The sequence below is a fragment of the Prosopis cineraria genome, unplaced genomic scaffold (genome assembly GCF_029017545.1).
Source record: "Prosopis cineraria cultivar Desert tree isolate PC_DT_omini unplaced genomic scaffold, ASM2901754v1 PC7, whole genome shotgun sequence".
NCBI lineage: Eukaryota > Viridiplantae > Streptophyta > Magnoliopsida > Fabales > Fabaceae > Prosopis > Prosopis cineraria.
In genome coordinates, this window is record NW_026555338.1 from 26,863,607 (window position 1) to 26,886,927 (window position 23,321).

The 23,321-nt window shown below is 33.6% G+C and overlaps 2 protein-coding genes across 2 annotated transcripts; one reads left to right on the forward strand and one right to left on the reverse strand.

Annotated features, from left to right (window-relative positions):
* Window positions 1-21: 21 nt before the first annotated feature.
* Window positions 22-7,131, reverse strand: LOC129315364 (nudix hydrolase 16, mitochondrial-like). The gene is made up of 4 exons (XM_054959002.1): window positions 6,443-7,131; window positions 5,305-5,419; window positions 1,029-1,112; window positions 22-547 (listed from the first exon to the last, which is right to left on the reverse strand). Exons 1-4 carry the CDS (start codon window positions 6,511-6,513, stop codon window positions 308-310), a joined length of 510 nt encoding a protein of 169 aa, XP_054814977.1. The 5' UTR covers window positions 6,514-7,131; the 3' UTR covers window positions 22-307.
* Window positions 7,132-16,209: 9,078 nt separating this feature from the next.
* Window positions 16,210-18,492, forward strand: LOC129315217 (uncharacterized). Its single transcript, XM_054958783.1, has 3 exons — window positions 16,210-16,384; window positions 16,482-16,801; window positions 18,042-18,492. The coding sequence occupies exons 1-3, from the start codon at window positions 16,217-16,219 to the stop codon at window positions 18,223-18,225; spliced, it is 672 nt and encodes a 223-aa protein (XP_054814758.1). The 5' UTR covers window positions 16,210-16,216; the 3' UTR covers window positions 18,226-18,492.
* The last annotated feature ends 4,829 nt before the right edge of the window (window positions 18,493-23,321 follow it).

Genomic DNA, 23,321 nt, shown 5'->3' on the forward strand with positions numbered 1-23,321 from the left:
CACGATATGACCAGAGGTATATTATGTTCAACACACGTACAAAGGCATGAATATGAATTGGGGGTACAGAAGTAAATCACTTAATCGCATGAACTAGTACTTCAATTCAGAAGATTTCAGAATTAACTCTTACGAATCATTCTGAAGAGATCAATTCACAAAGACTTGAACAACAGATTGTGTAATGCAGATCACAACTAATATCAACCCAAAACTATAACTTTTATCGGAGAAGATACTGGTACCCTATAGATCAGTTCTCAACAAATCAGTCAGTTTTATTATGAAAGATCCTCCCTTGCAATACTCACCAATAATCCTTATGGCATTTGGAAAAGGAATCAAGAGCATCCCTCATCCATTCATGTCTGCATCTTTCAAATGCCTCCGGTACAGTCAGCCAACTCCTGTTTCTGGTACTTTGCTCAGGCCATGACTCAAGTTCTTCCTTGACATGCAAAGCAAACATCGCTGCTTTGCATAAACCTTCTGGACTGAATTCATCCTGATGTGTCTTGCTCCTAAATTCATAGAACCCAAGAAAATCCTGGAAACCGATGACCCCAAGCATTAAAGATCCAGCAGTCTTGTTTACAGTTAAATCAACATAATAGGAGTTTCAAGGTATAACAGTTTTATGCAATGACAAGATCAAAAGCATGCCAAACACATTGATAATACCATTATCACGCCATGCTTTTAACTTTGCCCATTATAAAGTATTAATTATGTGATATTCAAAAACTAATCTAGTCCCAAATTCTTTAAACTTCACGTAAGTCTTTCATTTCATATGTTTATATGTTTATGTTCACTCTAGTGCTTTCAATTGTCCCAAGCTACACAAAGCTCTTTGTGAACCTCTATGGTCATTATCAACAGTCACAATGACAGAGAATGACAAGCTGATATCACCTTCAAATATGCTTTTCAAATTCTGAACTAGAAACCTTGCAAATACTCAATTATATTGATATTACAGAAACTCAAAAATAAAGTCAAATGCACATTCATGGAAAAGTTTTCACCTTTAGTTCTCCTCGAACACCTGCCTCTTCAATAGCTTCTCTTGCAGCTGCCTCCTTAACAGTTTCATCGTTCTCCCAACCTCCCTTCAATGGAAAGAAGAACCATAAATCAAGAAATTAACTAGTTGATTGATGTCACATGTCAATAACATTTATGCAAAAAAGAAACCAGAACTATGTGGGGAGAATTTTTTAAAATAGGTCCTTGATATGAAGTTTCCGGCAGTTTATGGTGGGGCAGTTTAAACAGCATGGTGTGCTATTTAATGGAGGTATCTCATGACTCATCAGTCAGGTTTTATGGGGCAAGGTCATCAAAAGTGAATTTACACACGAAAGTGACTAAGGACTATAAAAGCAAAGGACACAAGATGTCTTCAAGTGTAATCTACAGTTATTATGAGTAAATTTATAACAGTGTACAAGGGTGACTGTTTTTAGTGCACAAATTTACAATTAATTTACTATGAGTTACCTAAGAGCTTAAGGACAGTATTTTAGTCAATAAATAATACCTAACTTATTGCATTACATTGGCCATCAATAGCCAATGTAAAACTTTGTTGAATCTATCATGAACATGGACAATAGACGTTATAAAGTTAATGCTAGGTCGTTGTCCGTAAGTAACGCGTTGCATGGCTCGAGTACAGTGATAAGTGAGTTAGAGCCGCTGCATTGGCGCCCGGATGTAGTGTTAAATGAGCAAGGGCTACCGCGTCATCCTGGACGCACGCAGCTAAAGAAGTTAGTCCATGAGAGCAAAATTAGATTTGGTACTTGAAATGTTGGGACATTGAATTGTAAATCTGTAGAGGTTGTAGGGGTTATGATTCAAAGAAAAATCAATATTCTTTGCCTGCAAGAAACAAAATGGCGTGGAGAAGAAGCTAAGGATATTCAAGGTTTCAAACTTTGGTATATAGAAAAAGTAAGTGCACGCAATGGAGTAGGCATCATTATAGATAAGGAGTGGAAGAAGAACGTTGTAGAAGTTAGCAGAATTGGAGACAGAATTATTTTCTTAAAAATGATAATAGGACGTGAAACTATTAATATTGTTAGCGCTTATGCGCCGCAAGTCGAGACAGAAGCCAGTCTTAAGGAATTATTTTGGGAGTATCTGGAGGGGTTGATTCGACATATACCACAGAGTGAAAAGATTTTTATTAGAGGAGACTTTAATGGGCATGTCGGGAGGGAAGCTGGTCAGTATGCGAAGGTGCATGGTGGTTTTGGTTTTGGAGAGCTAAACAATGGAGAACAAACTCTTCTTGATTTCTCATTAGCGTATGATTTTAAGATTGCCAACACTTATTTCAAAAAAAGAGATGAGCATCTCATCACTTACAAAAGTGAAGCCTCAAGGTCACAGATTGATTTTCTTTTGGTTAGGAACACAGATAGAAGACTTTGGACAAATTGCAAGGTGATCCCCGAAGATGCTGTAACAACACAACATAGGGTCCTAGTCCTTAATGTGTGTATTATGAGTAAAATCCAAAAACGTCGACAAGTAGTAGCACCAAGGATTAGGTGGTGGCAATTAAAAGGTGAGAAGCAAGATATTTTCAAGCGAAATCTTTTGGATAAAGAAAGTTGGGAATCTCAAGGAAGTGCTAACATCATGTGGGAGGATATGACTAAAAAGATACGGGAGGTTGTAAAAGTAGTTTTGGGAGAATCAAAAGGTTCTGGTCTGAGAGATAAGGAATCTTGGTGGTGGAATAATAGTGTACAGGACAAAATCAAGTATAAGAAGAACTGTTTTAAAGCTATACATTTGTGTAACAATAAGGAAAATTGGGAGAGGTACCGTATGGCTAAGAAGGAAACTAAGAGAGCTGTGGGTGAAGCTTGTTCTAAAGCTTTTGAAGAATTTTATAAGAGCCTTAAGACGAAGGAAGAAGAGAGAAATATTTATAAGATTGCTAAGAGTAAGGAAAGAAAATCAAGAGATCTAGAACAGGTAAGGTGTATTAAGGATGAAGAGAGAAGAACTTTAATTACAGATGATAAAATTAAAAATAGATGGGAGACTTACTTTTCTAAACTTTTCAATGATGGAGAGGGTTCATCTAGTAACTTGGAGGATTTAGTAACTGGTGAAGGAAAATAAAATTTGTCATTCTATCGAATAATACGTGATAAGGAGGTAAAGGAAGCTCTTAAGAAAATGACAAATGGTAGAGCCAACGGACTTGATTGTATATCTATCGAAGCGTGGAAATGTTTAGGTGAAGAAGGGGTGAGATGGTTAACTAAGTTATTTAATGTGATTTTACAGTCCAAGAAAATGCCTGATGAGTGGAGGAGCAGTACATTAATTCCTATTTATAAAAATAAAGGAGATATTCAGAATTGTACTAACTATAGAGGGATTAAACTCATGAGCCACACAATGAAATTGTGGGAGAAAATAATTGAGCACAAGTTGAGATTGGAGACAAGTATTTCTGAGAATCAATTTAGTTTTATGCCAGGTACATCAACTACAGAGGCGATTTATCTACTAAGGGGATTAATGGAAAAGTATCGTTGTAAAGATAAAGATCTACACATGATTTTTATTGATTTGGAAAAAGCTTATGACCGTTTACCAAGAGAAGTGCTTTGGAAAGCGTTAGAAAAAAAGGGAGTACGGATTGCTTATATTAAAGCCATACAAGATAAATATAAGGGGGTAAAAACTAGTATAAGAACGCCTAGTGGTCAATCAAAGGATTTTCCCATAAAGATTGGACTACATCAGGGATCATCTCTGAGTTTTTATTTGTTCAACTTGATATTAAATGTTTTGACAGAACAAATTCAAGGGGAAATTTCGAAATAAATGCTCTTCACGGATTATATAGTTCTTATAGCAGAAACAAGAGAAGAGGTTAATTGCAAACTTGAGTTATGGAGGAGGACATTGGAGTCGAAAGGTTTTCGTCTGAGTAGAAGTAAGAAGGAATATTTATATTGTAAATTTGATAAAGGACTATTTGACAATAATTTGGAAGTGAAATTAGGAGATCAAATTATACCTCAAGTGGAAAAGTTTAAATATTTAAGAGCCATTATTCAAAATGATGGCGAAATCAGTGGAGATATTTCACATAGAATTCAAGCTGGGTGGTTTAATTGGAGAAAAGCTAAAGGAGTTATTTGCGACCATAAAGTGCCTAATAAACTTAAAGGAAAGTTTTATCGCACTGCTATCAGACCGGCAATGTTATATAGTAGTGAATGCTGAGCTCTAACGAGACAGCAAGAGCATAAAGTTGGAGTAGCAGAGATGAGAATGTTATGATGGATATGCGGACATACACGTAAAGATAAAATTCGAAATGAGCACGTACGCGAAAAAGTGAGGGTGGCACCTATTGAGGAAAAAATGGTAGAAAATCGGTTGAGATGGTTTGGGCATGTACAAAGAAGACCAAGGGAGGCACCAGCAAGAAGAGTGAAACATATAACTTTGAGTCCGATTAAGAGAGGTAGAGGAAGGCCTAAGAGAACACTCTTGAAAGTTGTTGAACGCGATCTCTTAATTAATAATATTCCTAAAAGCTTGATAAATGATAGAGCACAATGGCGTCTTGCAATCCATATAGCCGATCCCACCTAGTGGGATAAAGGCTTGTTGTTGTTGTTGTTGTATTGCATTATTTTAATCAGGAGGTTAAAATAATGCTTCTTGTTGTTGTTATTGTTTAATCAGGAAATTATAAACTTCACACCAATTAGTATTATGGACTTCAATTCTTCAAATCATTGCAGGCACAGCCATGGTGACTTGGACATGAAGGGAAACGAAGTAAACCACAAAACTTCACAAAATCAATATCAAAATTATTTTTCCATAATCAAAGGGATAACTATTTATTTGACTAAAGCACTATCAATAGACAACTACCATAAAAAATTATAATCCCAATTAAATACATCAATAGGATAACACCCTGTGCTTTAACAAAAATTATTGATTATTGATTATTACTAACTAAATCCTAAAATTGTCCCATTTAACTGAGAAGAAAATAATAAGTCCTGAAGGACATTGAATCCTTCATAATTCTGCTCTCTCATTTGACATCACAGTTCTTCTCCCTCATCTTCAAAGAAGGAAATCAGAGGAGGCAAGAATTTGGTATATAATTCCATTACTGACATAGTAGTAACTATTAAGTGCAATCTTAGTCATACAACAACAAATGGAGTACAGAAATACTAAAAACCACGATATGCATGCAAGTGAATATTCCAGAGTTCAGACACCATACGTTCATACCTTTGGAAAAAGAAGACCTGGTCCACTTTGTGAGCTAATCATGAGAACTTCAATAATCTTCTCTGAACTGGACTCTCCACTGCTATTAGAAATTCTATACCTGAATGGTATACACCTGCAACTCAATAGGCAGCCTCCGAGTCAGATCTCTAGTTAGATGTATGCAAAACAATCACATCGCAGCTTTCTTTAAACCTGGGGAAAATTTCTCAGCCTAAATAATTAGTTCAAAATATTAAAAGCTGCTTCATTATACTCACAAGTAAATTTAAGCATTTCAGTTGTCTATATAAATGTTTACCGCTATCTCAAGCCAACGAAAAAAAAAAAAAAACTCTATATTACGCCAATACATTATCTCTAGAGAGATCACTTCACACTCAATTTACCATGGTGGAGAACAAAATTTGTTCCCTAATGCATCCTACAAAGCCCTTCATAGATAAGGATACCGCCTAGTGATAGGTATTATCTGCTCCTTAGAATGAAGCCAGCAATTAAAAAAAAAAAAAAACGAGGCCAGCAATTAAAAAAAAAAAACACACATTTTCCAAATGCCCGCACATGATTTTCGCACCGTAACAGCCATTATAATGTCCTTGTAGTTTATAATATAAAATACAAATACAATTGAACTGCCTCCTAGTGTATGAAGTAAAATAAAATGATTGACAAGACAGCTGCTTAAAACTAATCGGAGGGAAGAGAATACCGTAATTTGGCAAAAATTATCCACGAAACATGACCAATTGAATTCAACGCATCCAATAAAATATATATATATATATATTGACCCAATGGGTCGAATAAACCAACCTATTTTAATATATATCTGTCTATCTACCTTTATCACCCTTGCCAAATCCACGAATAGCCCAAATTACTAGTCAACACGGCGGGAAATTATCAGCCAGAACAACCTATCAACCTTTATAAGCCTATCTGGAAGCCAAGATGTAATCTCTTAGCAGAAAAGCTAGCTCCAGACATCGATAGATAGATTAAGATGAAAATGACATCTTTCTCACCAACTACTAACAAAGCCACCACTCAAATGGGGGGAATCAATATTTAAACAAGCCTCACACATCACATGAATGAATAAAAACAAAATAGAGGAAGAGTGTGGAAAGGGTACCCGGCAACAAGGCGAAAACCATTCTCGTACCGCTGCTGAAGCCGACCCGTACGTGCCACCAAGTCAGACATGATAAGGAAGAAACCCAGTCTCAATAGCACTCCTCAGAATTTACTAGTTATTCGCCATGAAACCCGATTGCAGGCGCACGAATACGAGATGCTCACGGCCGCACTAGACAAGAACCCCGCCATTGCTGTCCATGGTTTCAGCAGCAGTAATCGACGACGCTTCTTCGCATCACCTGAATGGCCTCCTCCGCAGACGTTTCCTCCTTAGGGTTTTCAGACCATTGCAGAGAAAGACGTAGGGACAGAGGGAGCAACAGGAAACAAGTGGTTGATTTAGAGAGAGAGTGCGAAAGAACCAAAGGAGGAAAAGAAGCGCCTACAACGGATCTCGATCGGAGACGGTGGGGACGCTCAGGTCATGTGGATATGGTCAACATGTGGGGCCCATTGGGGAGATCATTAGTGTGTTCACTAACGAGAGCACTTCTGAACATGGATGAATGTTTCCACTCATACGGTGACAAGTGGAATATGACTGGGTTCAGCTCACTGAGAAAAGTTTGATTGGAAGATATATCGATGAAGTGAGATATGCGTGGCATTGGATCGAAAGCAGTTGAAGAAGTCAGCGAGAGGACGTTTCAAAAGCCAAGGGGTGTTTGCTTTCACGAAATGGACGGGACGGAACGATTTAATGTGAAGATTTTGTAGGACCCTCCTGTTCTTTGGATCTCCTAAAAGAAGGTTCTTGACGTCTTTTTAATGAATATACTTTTTTAAGATCATGACGGTTTGGATTTTTTTTGAGTGAATGATAAATAAATCTAAGCAAACAGATGACAAGAAAATATGAGGTAATTATAATGATCTGTTTGAATTGGAAAAAAAATATAAGATGAAAGAAAATATAATAGAAAAAAATAAAAAAAAATAAATTTTTTTTGGATGAGAAATAAAAAGTGAAAGGAAAAAAAATGAAAAAAAAAATGGGGTGTGAAACTCACCATATTGAATGTCTCCATTTCCCTTCATTTCTCTTTCATTACTCTTGAATTAAAACTTTTCAATGGTTCAAATTTAATTTTTCATAAAATTATTTATTTTAATTTTATATAAAATATATAAATAAAATATTATATTTTTAAATGATTTAGATTAAAATTTAATAATTTAAATTTATTTATTCATCTTTGTATAAAATAAAATAATAATTTTATCAAAATTTTAATCTGAACCGTTAAAATTTTGATCTAAAGTGATAGGAAGAAAGTGAAGTGAAGGGAAATAGAGACACTCTCTTCCCTCATATTTTCTCTTCAAGTTTTCTCTCCACAAATGAAGAGATTTTGAGAGAAAAATATTCATTTCATATTTACTCTTGTGCTTCTTTACACATGATTCTTTACTCCATCATTTTCTACCCTCCATTTTTTACCTCAAGATCTGAGTGCTCTGATTCACATTACATTTGCTACAATAATTTATTTGCTATGCATAATAAGTAATAGTAATCATCATGAAAATAATTTAACGTTGATTCACATAAAAGTTTTTGGCTTAGAAATTAATGACCTCGCATTACTCTGTCTCAACATTGTACATGTCTCTATCTTCTCTACAAATTGCATATTTTTATAAATGTGTGCCTTTCATATTTTTATGATATTATATATATAACTTATTTTTAGGTTAAAGTTTAATTTTACTCTTATACTTATTTTTTTAAGGACGTTAGAAACCTTATACTCTTAAGTGGGGCAGTTTTACCCCTAACGTATTTTTTTGAGAAGTAAAAAACCCCCTGTTAATGAACCATTGACTCTACTATTATATGCTAATATGACATGTCCATGAGGTTTATGCACTGTAATAGGTAAAACTTTAACCATGTCCTTTGATGTTAATTTGCCTTGAATTTTTTTTTAAGAGTGCTGAGAGCCCTAAAGTCTTTTTTAAGAGCACTGGATATCTTAAATTTTATTAAAATAAAATTTAATAAGTATTGCCAAAATATTAAATATTTTCATATTTAATAATTTAAATATTATTATTTATAAATATTCATTCAAAATGTATAAATTATTTTTTAAATGTTAATAACTCAAACTAGCATTTTAGAAAATTATAGATGATTTTTTATTTTTTATATATTGATCTTTAATTTTCTTTTCTAGATAGTGTCCAAATCGTTATACTTTTTATATATATCAGAAATTACTTATATTTTTAATATTGGGTTTAGTTCTTTAATTTTGTTGGTCAACTGACGATTTTTCTCTGAAATATTACATTACCCAACTTTAATACTCTCCATACGTGGTAATGTTAGAGTAAAATCTTAAATATGACAATTAGGACCAATAAAATGACAATAAAAATGTTTATTTAAAAGATATCACTTATTTTATTAATGTGTTACAAAAAAGTTACTTGATAAAAAAAAATGGAGAGTTGAAAAGAAAAAATTCCTTCATTAATATAGAGGTCCATTCCTTTCATTTTTAATACAAAATTATAAAATATTAAAAATATTAAATTAGAAAGTGTAATGTTTTAAATAATAATATTTAAATTATTAAATATTAAAATACTTAATATTTTAATAATATTTATTAAATTTTATTTTAATAAGACTTCAGGATACCCAGTGCTCCTAAAAAAAACCCTTAGGATGCTCAGCGCCTTTGAAAAAAGAGTTTATGAATAAATTAACACTAAAGGACACGATTAAAGTCTTATATGTCATTATGCGTGGGCCCCATGCACATGCCATATTAGCATATAATGGTAGAGTTAATAGTTCATTAATGAAAGGGGATTTTTACTCCTTGAAAAGGTAGTTCAAAAGTTAAACTGTCTTACTTAAGAATATAGGGTGCCTAATGTTCCTAAAAAATAAGTACAATGATAAAATTGGATCTTAACTCTTTATTTTTTATGTTCAAGTTCCATATGCTCGCTGTGGAACTCAAAATTATAGGTAAAAGCAAAATGTTCTCACCAACTAATTATGATCTAAATTGAAATTTATTTATTTATTTATTATATTTAATTTTTAAAAATTATTCACTTTTTAATTTTGTAAATAAAAAATAACATATTTTTACTGAATTATTTAGTTTTAAAATACAATAACATGAAAGTAATTTCTACAGACTAATTTATTTTAAAGTATTTTGGTGATGTCAATTTTCATATAATGTTTGCTTTCAATATATTTTTATACATATAATTACATTAAACATATATATATATATTGAAATAAGAGTATTATAGTCGTTGTGATATTTGCTCTTTTTTTTTCCATATTTTCTTCTGTTCATTCAAACATAAAGGGTGATAATATTTTTTTTTAGTTTTCTCTTCTCTCTATTTTTTTTTCTCTCAATTTTTCTTCCCATCTAAATAGAGGGTTAAAATTCTGATAGATTTATTTGACATTTTTTTGTGAAATTACAGTTTTAATCATTTGTAAAATAATAGAAAGAAAATTTATTTTTATTTGTTACTCAATTTTAGTCGGAGTCATTTCCACGCCTAAAGTTGTCATTGATGTACAAAAAATTAGTCGACATTTACCATTTAATTTTCGTCATTTTCCATCTAAAATAGTCATTTCCACATTTAAAGTAGTCACTAATTTACAGAAAATTAATTATCGTTTTCTACTCAATTTTAACTAATAACCTAATCAAAATAGTAATTTTCCATATGAAATTGTCACGCTTGTAGACCCTTGTATGTATATAAATAACTTTTAAAAAGTAATAATTTTTAAATTGTATGTGCTCAATAATTTTCCATTATTTTTATGTGTTATAGAGTTAAAAAATCAATCTTAAATTTGAAAAAGATTGCAAAAATTGGAATCATAAAAGATGTTCATGGTAAACAAAAAAAATAATATAATACATAAAAATATTAAGTAAAATGATACTATAAAATAATTAATTTTCATAAAAAAATGAAGGGATTATGCATGTGTGTGTGTGTTTAGGTTAAACAAGGCAAGGTTTGACTCTAGCCTTATGCCTTGCTTGAATAACTCGATGAGTTTAGGTCAGACCAAGCCACCAACATAGCCTTATGCTAATGTGCCAACCTTTTACATATTTTTTTTGTGTAGAGTAGTCAATTAAATTATAAGAAAAAGGGTTATCATGAAAAAAAAAAGATAATAACACACAAAACAAATAAAAAACTTCACCTCAAAGTGTATCAAACCAAAGTCTGCACCAAATCGATGATCAAAAGGATACGATGTCTAACTTTTAATGGCACGAGTAAAATCATGGATAAAGACCAAGGTAAAGAGATATGTTGTAAGGGCCAACTTAAAGAGGGTAATAATCAAGTGGTTATTTCTATGCAAAAAAGACAATTCCCAATATCACATAAAAGAGAGGATGGAGTGCTCTGTTAGCTTCGCTAGCTCTCTTAAAGGTGAACCACTTCCACCGCTGAATAGAGATCGCTCCACTAAAAAGGTCAAGTTGTGTGGTGAAGATGAAATGGAAATAGCTAATGAGGAAGAATATGAGGATGTTAATGATGACATAGAGGCTGATGTCTCTATTGATTCATCTGATAAATGAAGAGCATGTCTCTGCTACTCTATCCCTAGGTTTAGCCCCTAAAACGCAAGCTACGATTGAAGTTCCTATAACGGAGGCAACAACTCAGCCAAAAATTTAGATTCCTTCATTTAAAGAAAAACTCCTTAATGGTGGCTCCAAGACCACTCAGGATGAAGGTGATATTAAGCTTGCAAAAGATTATGTCATTATTGGGGAAAATGATAGAATACCAATGAATAATTTTTCTTCACAAATCCTTGATGTGCTCAACAAGAAAATAGGGCTTTTAGTAGTGATTAAACTTTTAAGTAGGAAGATCAACTATTGCCAGCTCGAGATGCAACTTCAGCTCACATGGCGTCCTCTTAGTTACTTTTAATTGAATGACCTTGATGATGAAAACTTTTTGGTTAAGTTTAATGACAAAGAAGACTTCTAAAGAGTTCTAACTATAGGTTCTTAAGTCATCTATAGACATTATTTGACCATTAAACCTTGGACGTCTACCTTAAAGCCACAGGAGCGTGAGATTTAACCATGTCATTAGATAGGTTTGTCTCCTAGGTCTCCTAACCTGATATTACCATAAAAGTATTATCTGCTCTATTGGTGGCATCCTTGGAAATGTTCTAAAAGCTTATTATAATGCAAAATCCAATGATCATCACAAGTTTACTCATCTTGCTGTTTCCATTGATCTTATAAAGCCTCTCATCTCAAAAATCCAAGTTGATAGAGAAACCATTTATGTTGAATATGAAAGCCTTCCACTGATATGTTTTCATTATGGTCGTTATGGTCATACTGAAGAAAGGTGCTAAAAAAAAGGTCAAAGGGCCTTAGACAAAAGGCTTCCCTCAGTTATTAATTCTTTGATTGCTAACTATGAACTTCAAATTCTTGTTATTGTAAAACCTAAAATTTTAGGCTCTAGAGCAGACAGAGTTATCAAGAAAATTAATTTACCCCACCACTACAGAATTGAAGCGTCAGGGTTCTTTAGGGAAATTTGGATTCTTTGGACTTTAAGAATTGCTGTTAGGATCTTGGCTAATCATTTCCAATTTATTCATATGGAAGTGTGTTTAATTCAGGAAGCCAAGTATTTCTTCTTTTTAGCTATTTACATGAGTTCGCAAGCTCAACTTTGTAAGTTGCTTTGGTAGAATCTTTGTACAATTACACCTTCTAATGATCACCTATGGCTCTTAGGTGGTGACTTCAATGCAATATTCTTATCTAATGAAAGAAAAGGTGGTATTAAAAGGTTTAATCTAGGATACAAGTTGTTCTAAAATTTTGTTAACTATAATGGACTCATTGATTTAGGCTTCAATAGGACTAAGTATACATGGCGTAGGGTACTCTTATGGTGCATCTTTATAGGGCCCTCTGCAATTCTAAGTAAGTTGACTCTTTTCACCTTAGCCACATTGATCATCTTCCTAAGGTTTTATCCGATCATAGGACTATACATATATATTTAGGCTTAGATTCTCAAAACCTACCTACTGAAAAGCCCTTTCATTTTTTAGCTTCATGGCTAACCCATCTAGACTTTAAAAACATGATCCAACAATCTTGAGCCTCTGATGAAAATCTAATGGTTAATATCCAAAATTTTATTGCTAAAGCCTAAGAGTGAAATGCATGAGTCATTGGGAATGTGGGCAAATAGAAGAGATGACTCCTTTTAAGATTATGAGGTATTCAGAAAAAATTAGAAACCTCACCTATGACAGAATGTCTTCTCTTTCTCAATAATTAGCTTTAGGATGACTTTGTAACTGCTTGCATGCAAGAAGAACTTATCTGGCTTTATAAATCTTTAGTTGACTGGTTGTAATTAGGAGATCAGAATACTTCTTTTTTCCACATGAAAGCCCTAACTTGAAAAAGAAACAATCATATCACCTGCTTTTGCAATAACCAAGGTGAGTAGATTGATGACAATTCACAACTCCTCAATATGGCTATGAGCTATTTTAAAAACTTGTACTCACTTGAGAATCAGACCTTTACTCCTTATTAAATCTCAGGTAAATTCCCTAAAATTTTTATTGAGCAGAGATTTAGGAAAGATGGTTACTTTTGAGGAGGTGAAGTATGCACTTTTTGATATGAAACTACTTAAATCCCCTAGTGCTGATGGGCTTCATGCTCTTTTCTTCCAAAGCTAATGGGACATAGTAGGTCCTAGTCTTTTCTCGATGATCAAGGACTTGTGGCTTGGTAATTTTCTAGAACCCTCCTTAAATCGTACTTTGATTGCCCTTATTCCAAATGTTGATAAGCCATAGTATTTATAGGAATTTTACCCCATTAGCCTTTGCTTTGTGGCTTATAAGGTTATCACCAAGCTTCTAGCTAATCAAATAAGTCCAATCCTACCTAAAATTATGGCTCCTTTTCAATTTAACTTCATTCAAAATAGAACCATCATTAATAATATTATTATAACTCAAGAGGTTATGCACTCTATGTGCAAGAAGTCTAAAAAAAAGGTTGGATAGCCATTAAGGTAAAGCTTAGAAAGGCTTTTGATAGACTTCGTTGGGATTTCATTAAGGATACATTGCATGATATAGGTCTTCCAAAAACTATGATTAAACTGATCATGACTTGTATTACCTCCTTCACTTTGCAAATTCTATGGAATGGTAAGCCTTTAAGTTCCTTTGTCCCCATGAGAGGCCTTAAACAGGATAACCCCCTCTCACCTTACCTCTTTGTCTGGTGCATGGAGCAACTCTCTCAAGTAATTTCTTTAACAGTTGAGAATGAAAGTTGGAAAACAATCAAAATGGGCAGAAGAGGTGTCCCACTTTCTCACCTCTTTTTCGCTGATAGTTTGATTTTATTTAGCGAAGTATCCAATTCTTAAGTTGATGTCATTTCAAAATTGTTGAAACAATTTTGTGATTCCTCAAGGCAAAAGTTAGCCATGCTAAAATCGACGTTTATTTCTTAAAGAATGTCAAGTCTAATATTAGGCAAGCTATCTGTTCTAGATTAGGTTTCAAACGGACTAACTCCCTCAGATGTTACTTAGAGGTTCTACTTATCAATAGACGAGTTACCTCTAAGACATACTTTTACATCCTTAAGAGAGTGTAACAAAAATTATTAGGATGGAAAAGTCGAACACTTTCCCTTACTGGTAGAATAACTTTAGCTAAGCCTGACATTAGCTCTGTTCCCCTTTATTCTATATAGATTGCCCTACTTCCCATTTTAATATGTAAAGCAATTGAAAAACTGAACAGAAAGTTCATATAGGGTTTTAATGAAGCAAATAGAGGAGTAAGCTTGGTTACATGGGCTGATCTATGTTAACCTTTAGCTAATGGAGGGACTTCTTAATTTGGAGGCTCAAAACAAAGCTTTCATATCAAAGCTTGCTTACAAACTGATTTCCCAACTTGACTTGCTATAAGTTCTGGTTTTGAGGGGAAGATACAGGCTCCTTGACCAATCTCCACAGGATATTAGTCAGAAGAATTGCTCTTCCATCTAGAGGAATATTACTTGCTTGTGGCAGGACATAATTATGCACGTTAAGTAGAATCTTAATAACAGTAGCAACATCAAATTCTGGATTGATTTTTGGCTTGGGGATTTTAGCCTACTTAAAATTCTTGCCTTCTTGAATATATTAGCTTATGATATGAATAGGATAAAGGTCAATGGTGTTAGTCGCTCTTTCAGCACCTTTTATCTACTCATATACTATAGAATATTATAGCAAATCCTATTAATGTTAATGATAATGATCCTCCTTCATGCTATTGGAGCCTTACAGCTCATAGTGAATTTACAATAAAATCTTTTTATATGGACTCTCAATGTTTAAGATGGAATGAGGCTAATATGGATTGGGCAAGAATCTGGAAACTGCTAGTTTCTCAACGAGTTAGAACTTTTTTATAGCTTCTTTTCAAAGACAAACTTCTTACTAATGCTAAGCATTTTAGATGCCATATGTTATCTAACAAATCCTACTTCTTATGCTCAACACAAGAGGAATCCATTGAACATGGTTTTAAAAGATGCCCACTTTTTGCTGTAGTTTAGAAAAAAGTTTTGCCTACAGACATGTGTACTGACTTTTATAAGATATTTGATTATTTAGCTTCACAAATTATTTCGAAACAAGAGGACAAACCCTTCCTAAAAGATTAGAGTGAGTGTTCTATGTTGGAAACTTTGGGAAGCTAGAAACTTGAGAATATTCACTGATGACCATTGCACTACTGAGGATGTGCTTCATCAGACCCGTGCGATAGTTGTTGATACTACTAAAGCTTATTCTATTTTTCCCACTCTAATGTAGTTGTTGTCTTCTTTGCTATGACTTTTTCTTGTTTCTCCTTATATAGTTTCAAAACTTTTGTTTCCCTAAGTTAATAATATTCATATTTTACTAAAAAAAGAGGGTAGTAACTGGCACCTTGTAAACAACAATTGGATTCAAAAGGAGTATTATATTATTTGTACAATCAATTAACACGTGGGTGTCTACGATGTTGGATTCTATAAGGAAAGCACATGGTCCTTTTATTTTACTCCCCCAACTCCCTCACCTCTAAATCTTTTGAGAGATAATGTTCAAGGGTTCTCTAAAATTGGATGCGATATCACCCATAAGTGATAACCCTACAATCACTATTCAAAGGGGATTGATTGTTATCTTCATCCAGTCGAAAGAAAAGGCAAAGGCCAAAGAATTAGGAACTAGGGTTGAGAAAGAAGAAGCTAGTTCAAGAAAAGTTTTGAAAAATGGCCAAATATGAGTACGATGATGTACTCTAAACACAAGGTATGTGTGAATGTTGCATGTGTGTCTTCTTTCTCATTTCTTCATTTGTTTTTTTTTTTTTGCACCCATCTTATTTTTTTCCCCATATTTTTTACAGAATTATATGTAAATTGTTACTTACGACAAGAGATTGGGACTTGTCCTTGTTAAGCCAATATCTAATGCCTCAATAATTTGATTTATTTGTTATCAAAAAAAGATATTTAGAATTGGATTTCAACTTTCAAGTAAGCCTATATACAACTTTCCGCTATTGGGCTTCAAGTAAGCCCATAAATACAAAGCCTTTTTTTTTTATTTTATTTTTGAGAAAATATAAAGCCTGGGCAATGAGTGTTTGGTCTGAATCTGCTAGAACAATCCATAAATGTTGAAGAGAGCTCTCGTAGGCGCCGTCGGTGTTGCAGCCGCTTTCCGGCGCCCCCGTCTGTCGGGAACTCGGCACGCTGGAACCCTTTCCTCCGCCGTGAATTCCATGCTTCTCCGCTCGCTTAAGGAGCACTATCTTGAAGTGGCCAAAATGACCATGCCTCCTGTACTTCAACTGAACATTCACTTCGTTTTCTTACATTCTCTTGCTTGTTTTGTTGAAAGCTTGTTTTAATTTCTTCCGCCTCTTTGGTGCGATGCAGAAAGTAGCTCCTCCTGATGGGTTCTCTATTGTGAAAGGTGCGCTTGATTCTGATGGTCCAGTCCTCAAACGAAAATATGGCGATGAAGAAATCAGCATCTACGTAACACGATTGCTTAGTGGAATGGACGACGAGAATAGTGGGATTGATCAGATGTTCCTTCATGTGGATGTATCCAAACCCGCTCAGTGCGAATCATTGATTTTCTTGTGTGGACTGTACGAAGATGCTTTGGGAATTCATTCTGTTTCAATGAGGCCAAAGGACCCGAAGACTGGTTACCTTGTTATTCCAACTCACTATATTGGGCCTAATTTTGAGTAAGTTATGATTCTTTTCTTCCTGCTTCTCAAGCTGTTTCGTTTATTTTGGTAAATGCATGTTCCTTTGTGGTTCAAATGCAAGCCCGTTGATTCTTGTGCCGTACACTTAACACTCCTCTTAGTGTCTTTCCTCTGAGGTGGGTTCATGAGAAACTTATGCTTAACTTGAAGTAGATGATTCATTGATTCTTTTCCACTGGCGCGCATCAAGAAGATGAACTCTTAATTTCTATTAAACATGTAAGCATATATCACCCCACTTGGTGGGATAAGTGCTGCTGCTGCTGCTACATATCAAATGCCGATAGGATGGCTAAATTTAGAAAATTTCTTTGAGGTTCTATGATATGAAGTGGCTGCTGTGTGTCCTACTCAGGATTCAAACTTGTAACCTGTCCGTACTTTATGGTTTTTCTTCATCATATGGGATTGCATGCTTTATTAATTATGCAATTATGGAATGACCCTTGTTTGTGTGAAAGCCAGGCCTGGTGAATGTATTATGAATCATGTCTAGTTTAGGATTTGAAGTTTGGAAGGCTAGAATCAGCTATAACAATTTTAAAGTGGCTCTAATGTATCAACCAAGTAAGCCTTGAAGAAGTTTATGCTGGGGTATTTCTGTCATCAATTCGTGAAGCAAGATTTCCTTTCTATAATACAAATTTGGTAAAGACATTAGATGTTCATGCCTATTGGGGGATGCCAAAAGACCAATGGGCTGAAATTGAGTGAACAGCGTTGAACATATTCCTAAATGGTCACATGGCATACCAGAGGTTTAGCTGCATAAGTGAAATCGCCTTTATTGAAATTATGTTACATTTCTTTCCGTCTTGTCCTTATGGGACACTTGCTAACCCTTGAGGAACCGTGGGGTCATGTTGTCAGAAGTCAGGATTACCTCTTGATGGATTTGGGATGGCTTGGGGGGGGGGGGGTTACCACAGGGAAGGTAGGCGATATGGAAACCCCCCCCCCCCCCAAAAAAAAAATGCTGATGAGCATGCTTTTGCACTCCTTTCCTACCTGGGAGATCCAAGCTTATGAATTATGATGAAAATTGCAGAATTTTGCTTCTCATGATGAAAAAGAAAACCCCCTCCCGTGTAGAATTCTGCTGGAAAATATGAACAATCTGGCTCTTTTATAGTCGCCATTTTTTTTCTCTTACCATATTCGGTACCTTCTGTCATCTATTCTAATTTTAATGATTAGTGAACTTGTGAATTGACAGAGAACTTGATGAAAGGACGAGGGATGCATTTCACAATTACATAGAGGAGCGAGGAGTAAATGAGAGCCTCTTCAAATTTCTGCAGGCATGGCTCTATGTGAAGGATCATCGAAATCTAATGCGATGGTTCAAAACACTGGGTATATTCATTGATGGAGGAAAGAAGCAAGCTGAAAATGCTTAATCGTCTCTGATGGAATTATTTGTGATGCAACAATGCCCTATGCTTCATGAGTATTGAGTAAAGAATTTAGAAATATAATAGCGTTCTACGATAATTCTGGTGCGTGCAATAATTCTAATATTGGGTTTGCTCTCCCTTTTGAAATTTTTGGCTTGCTTTTAGATTAGAATAGCTCATGTACACACTCTTGTTACTCACAATATTACTCCTTTCGGTCTTATTTGCTAGTAGTCACGTCACGTTTTAAAAGATTTTCTTGGCCCTTAATGTAAGTCATTCTTCCTTTTTTTTTTTCTTTTGTAATCTTTGATGTATTATGAATACCCTCTTACAAATTCTTCTCACATCACATCACTGTTATGTAAATTTAGGAACAAAAATGAAAAGTAGTTTAAATTTAAGACAGTTTTACTACTTCAACTAACTTGTCTTATTTTGGTGAGTTTATATGCTTTTCTCTTTTTCAAAGAACCGAAGGGTGGTTTAGTGATTCTCATGCTATTTAATGATGATTTCATCAAAGACTGCCTAAATGGGGCCCCGCATACTTAGCCCGCAATTTTGTGATGCCTATTTCATGGAGAAATGAACAACGTTGTTTATTATTTATAAGGGAGAATCACATCCAGGGAACTACAAGGCGCAACTAATTCTGATATGTCTTTGCAGGCCCAAAGGCCTTCTTTGCCATTAAATTTCTTGAGGAATGTGACCAAATTATCTCTCACCCTTTCTTCCTTCCCTTCCTCCTTGCTCTTCCTCTTCCTCCAAGCATTTTGTTCTTGGATGATATATGAAGATGGTGGGAGATCACAAATAATTACAATGACTCTGCGTGATTAATATCTCCCATTTTCATCAAGGATTTTTAGAGATTGTGATTTTTTTTTCTAATGACCTCCCACACGACATCTCCTCTCTCTCTTATAACTGCATAGTGCAACGGTTGTGCGTTCTTGAAGTCTGCCACATCATAAGCTTTCAACAATTGCTTTCCACAATGTTGATGTGGCCTTCTGCAGAAGCTAAGTGGAAAGGCGTACTTCGTATAGAGTTCTGCTCAAGGGCCAATTCTGGTTTGTGAGAAGGTAGAGAGTCACACCCATGAATTGGTGCGTGTGTGTGTATCAACAGACATTTTATTGTAAATAAATGGATTTTGATTGTTATTTATAAACTTTCTGTTGCAAGTTTCTTGTGGGTTACTTGTAAATTTTTGAAGTTGGATATGCTTGCTGACTTTTTGGTATATATTAGAATGAAATTTGATGCAAAATTTCATGCCAGCATTTATTTTAGCAAGGGCTAGTATCAGGTTGAACTTATCCAAATCTCATGCAAGTTGTATTTATGAATTTTTTTGTTGTAATATTTTTTTATCATTGATGTTCATTGTCAAAATTACATGATCTTGATAAGTGGACATCTTGTTGAAAATAATTGAACTTTGATTATTATTTATAAATTTTGTTATAAATTTCATCTAGGTAAACTTGTAAAATATATACCACTATATAGGGCTGTGTAAAAGTTTTCCAGTCCTGTTTGGTTCAGTACAATTTGAGATTGTCTCAATCTTGTTCGGTCCGTATAGTCACTGGTCTTTCAGGATCAAAAAGACTGAAAATATCAGACTATTTTTTTGGGTTGGACTGGATAAGAGATTAGGTATCCGGACCACTTGATCCAATTCAGTCATATTAATTTTTTATTATAATTATAATTAATTTATTTTTGACAAATGTTTGAAGTGTAATTAATGCTAAAGAGATAATTGTATAAAAATTTGTTGAGTTTGTTTCTAAATTATTATTGTAATGTAGTGTTATTGAATTTTATTAAGTGTTGTTTTTGTTAAAGTTATAAATTTAAATCATTTAAATCATTTAGACTATAACAAAAATATTTTTTTATTATTGAAAATTATTATGAATTTATTATTATTATAAGTGTTTTTACTATCTTAATTGAGTTTATTATGTTGAAATAAATTATTGTCTCTCATAGAATAAAAAGAAAAAAACACTAAGTAAGTACTGAACTGACAAGACTAGTCTTCCAGTTTTATAGACCAAGTCTGGTCTTGTTAATCTTCGAATTATCATTGAATAAGATTGGACTACGAGTTGCCTAACCTCGTCGTTTTCATAAAAGAGACCAGACTTCGGGTTAGGATGAAGTCCAATGCTGTCCTGCCTTTTGTGTAGCCCTACCACCATGTTTGCCTTATAAGTTATATTTACAGCACTACTAATAAGTGGGTAGAGTTGGGAATAAGGGCCGAATCTGAAGGCTGCCTGTTTAAATCCATTTTTATAAGGATTCGGGCTTGAAAAAAATGACATTTTTTAATGAAATTGAGCTCTCAAGCCCGGTCCTGATAGACTTTAAAAATACGGGCTCAGGTTCGGGTGATCCTTTTAAATTTATTTTTATTTTTCTCTTAAAAATAAAATATTTTTAATTTTTATATTGAATTTAAACTTTAGAATATATGTTTATATTTTAAAATTAAAATTTTTATTATTTATTTTTAATTTTTAAACATTATAATTTATATTATAAAAAATATATAAAATATTATAATTAAAAAATTAATTTTTCAATTTTTTTTTAAATAAAAACTTATAGAATTGATCCTGAACTTTTTATATAAAAATTAAATTTTAAAAAATGAGGTATTAAAAAAAAATTAAACTGAAGAGCTTGAGCTTCTAGAAACCGAGCCTATAAAGTTAAACCCATATGGGCTGGGTTCACCAGTTTTCCAATTCTACAAGTGGGTCCATTATATTCGATAAAAGTCCATGCATTAAAAGCTAAATGTCAGAAATGACCAGAAATGAAAGGATCGCATCCTAAGGTGCACCAATGGCAACACTAATCGTTGCTTCGCTATTATTTTGCAAAGACGTTGCCTTCTGCAGATGCATAATAAAATATTTGAACCACGCCTTTGAAAGTTGTGAATTGAAAGCTGACACGTCCAAGTTTACTTTTTAAGCAAGTTATATCTTTTTAAAACTACACCAACTACACGGTTGTGATCAGAGGAGTCACGTCTCTTCCAACGCTAGTGGTGTAGTTGCGAATTGGACGATCGATGTCACTATTGGCTTCATTTCTGGTCTCTTTTAGTGCATGTTTTGATTAACTTCTAACTTCAATTAAAACGAGTCAAACTGAAATTAAGACGTAAAAAGCTTAAAAAGTATTATTTGATTTAGCAAAAATTTTCAACCTAAGTTAAGATTAAACAAGCGTTTTTTAAGAAGCCATCAGACCTGACTTTTTTACCTCAGCGTTAACCTTCGGCTGTTGGAAGCATTAATTGTCTTTTAAATTTTTATACTTTCTCTCTCTTCTCATTTATCTACCACGAGCTTTGCTTTCTTCCTGTGCGTCTTCCTTTCTTGCTCACGTGACCTCTCGAGCTCTACACTTTCAGATCTAGTCCATCACCATCCTCATCTGCTTCTTCATCCTGACCCTCTATGGCTTTCACAGAGTGGAAAAACTTGCTTCTCTCATAACTTCGATAACACTTGGGTCATCAAATATGGATATGATAAGATATTTGAGCTCAACTTTCATGGCTAAGAGAGGTTGCTCCTACTGCTGCTTCGAACAACCACGATGTGATGAGCTTGAGCACACTTGAGGGCAACCATTAAAGCATTAAAAATGGGAGGTTCCATCTTAGCCATTATATTGTTAGTTAGATTTAAGCTCCTTCACATTCCATGATCTCCTTCTTCCTGCCCCTGTTTTTGAGCTCTTAAAACAGAGCTCAAAAACTCTTAAAACAAAGCTCAAGAGCTCTTCCTGCCAAGTTGAGCACCACGTGTTGACCTCCCAATATTCACAAATGGTGAGGAGTGGGAGCGAGTGAGTGAAAGAGAAGACACACTAGAGGTAAGAGAGAGAGAGGAGAGAGATGCTTGACTGGTATAAGCATTGCCTGGTGAAAGTGGACTCACAGTGGTGAGGAGAAAGAGAAGCATATATGATAGTGAGGAGAGAGAGTGAAGGAGTGGGATTGCTTTATCAGTGGAGGAGGAGGAGAAAGAAAAAGATACAATGGCAAGGAGAGAGTCAGAAAGAACAATGCCATGTGTTAAATTCATGTGAGCCTACAAATACAATATTGAATAAATGTCCACTAGTGGCAACTTAGTGGATTTGATAACTTTAATAATTAATAATTTATTTTACACTATTTCATAATTAATAATTAAATATTTAAAATATTTTAATTTATAATATTAAATTTAATATTTTTTATTTATTAGTTAGTTAAAAAAATATATAAAAAATTTTATGTTTATTTTAATCACTAAAAATTTAAATTATATTTTAAATCAAATTATTTAAATAAATTTAAATTTATTTAATTTATTTTTTAAAAAATATTCAAACATAAATTATGTTATATTAATTAATTTTTTATAAATTTTAATTTATTAACCTCAATTGAATCATAACGTTAGTTGTAAATTTTTTAATTTAAACACACTCTTAAAATTTAACTTATTTATTAATACTTGAATTTTTACTTGTGAATATCTAAACGTGGACCGGTTGGTGTTATAAAGTGTAAATGATAATGCATATATAGGATTGTATTTTTGCCAAGTTACCTAATGAAATTTACTATATAAAATGTGTAAATATTAAATAACAATCAAGATGCAATTATTTTCAACGAAATATTCGCTTATCAAGCTCATGTGATTTTGACAATTAACATCTACGGTCTAAAAATTTCTACAACAATAAGTTTGTAAATAACATTGATAATGTTATGCTAATCTGACCTTTCTAATAAAACAAGTGCTCAAATTTCATGTTTATATACAAAAAAATCAGAAACTATGTCTAACTTAAAATTTATTAGAAAAAATTTACAAATAACCCATAAAAAATTTATAACAAAAAATTCATAAATAACAATCAAAATCTATTTATTTACAACAAAACATTCATTTTGATATATACAATAATTCATAGGTGTGACCCTTTCTTTTCTCATAAACCAAAATTGGCACTTGAGAGGAACTCTAAACAAAGTATGCTTCTCCACTTAGCTTCTGCAG

Bases quoted from the DNA above. Each gene is read 5' to 3' on its own strand.
- LOC129315364 (XM_054959002.1), bottom strand. From the start codon at position 6,513: ATGTCTGACTTGGTGGCACGTACGGGTCGGCTTCAGCAGCGGTACGAG. The intron at 5,420-6,442 runs GTACCCTTTCCA...ATTGAGTTGCAG, and splicing joins GGTTTTCGCCTTGTTGCCGG to GTGTATACCATTCAGGTATA. The intron at 1,113-5,304 runs GTATGAACGTAT...TTTCCATTGAAG, and splicing joins CAGGTCTTCTTTTTCCAAAG to GGAGGTTGGGAGAACGATGA.
- LOC129315217 (XM_054958783.1), top strand. From the start codon at position 16,217: ATGTTGAAGAGAGCTCTCGTAGGCGCCGTCGGTGTTGCAGCCGCTTTC. The intron at 16,385-16,481 runs GTACTTCAACTG...GGTGCGATGCAG, and splicing joins CCAAAATGACCATGCCTCCT to AAAGTAGCTCCTCCTGATGG. The intron at 16,802-18,041 runs GTAAGTTATGAT...GTGAATTGACAG, and splicing joins TATATTGGGCCTAATTTTGA to AGAACTTGATGAAAGGACGA.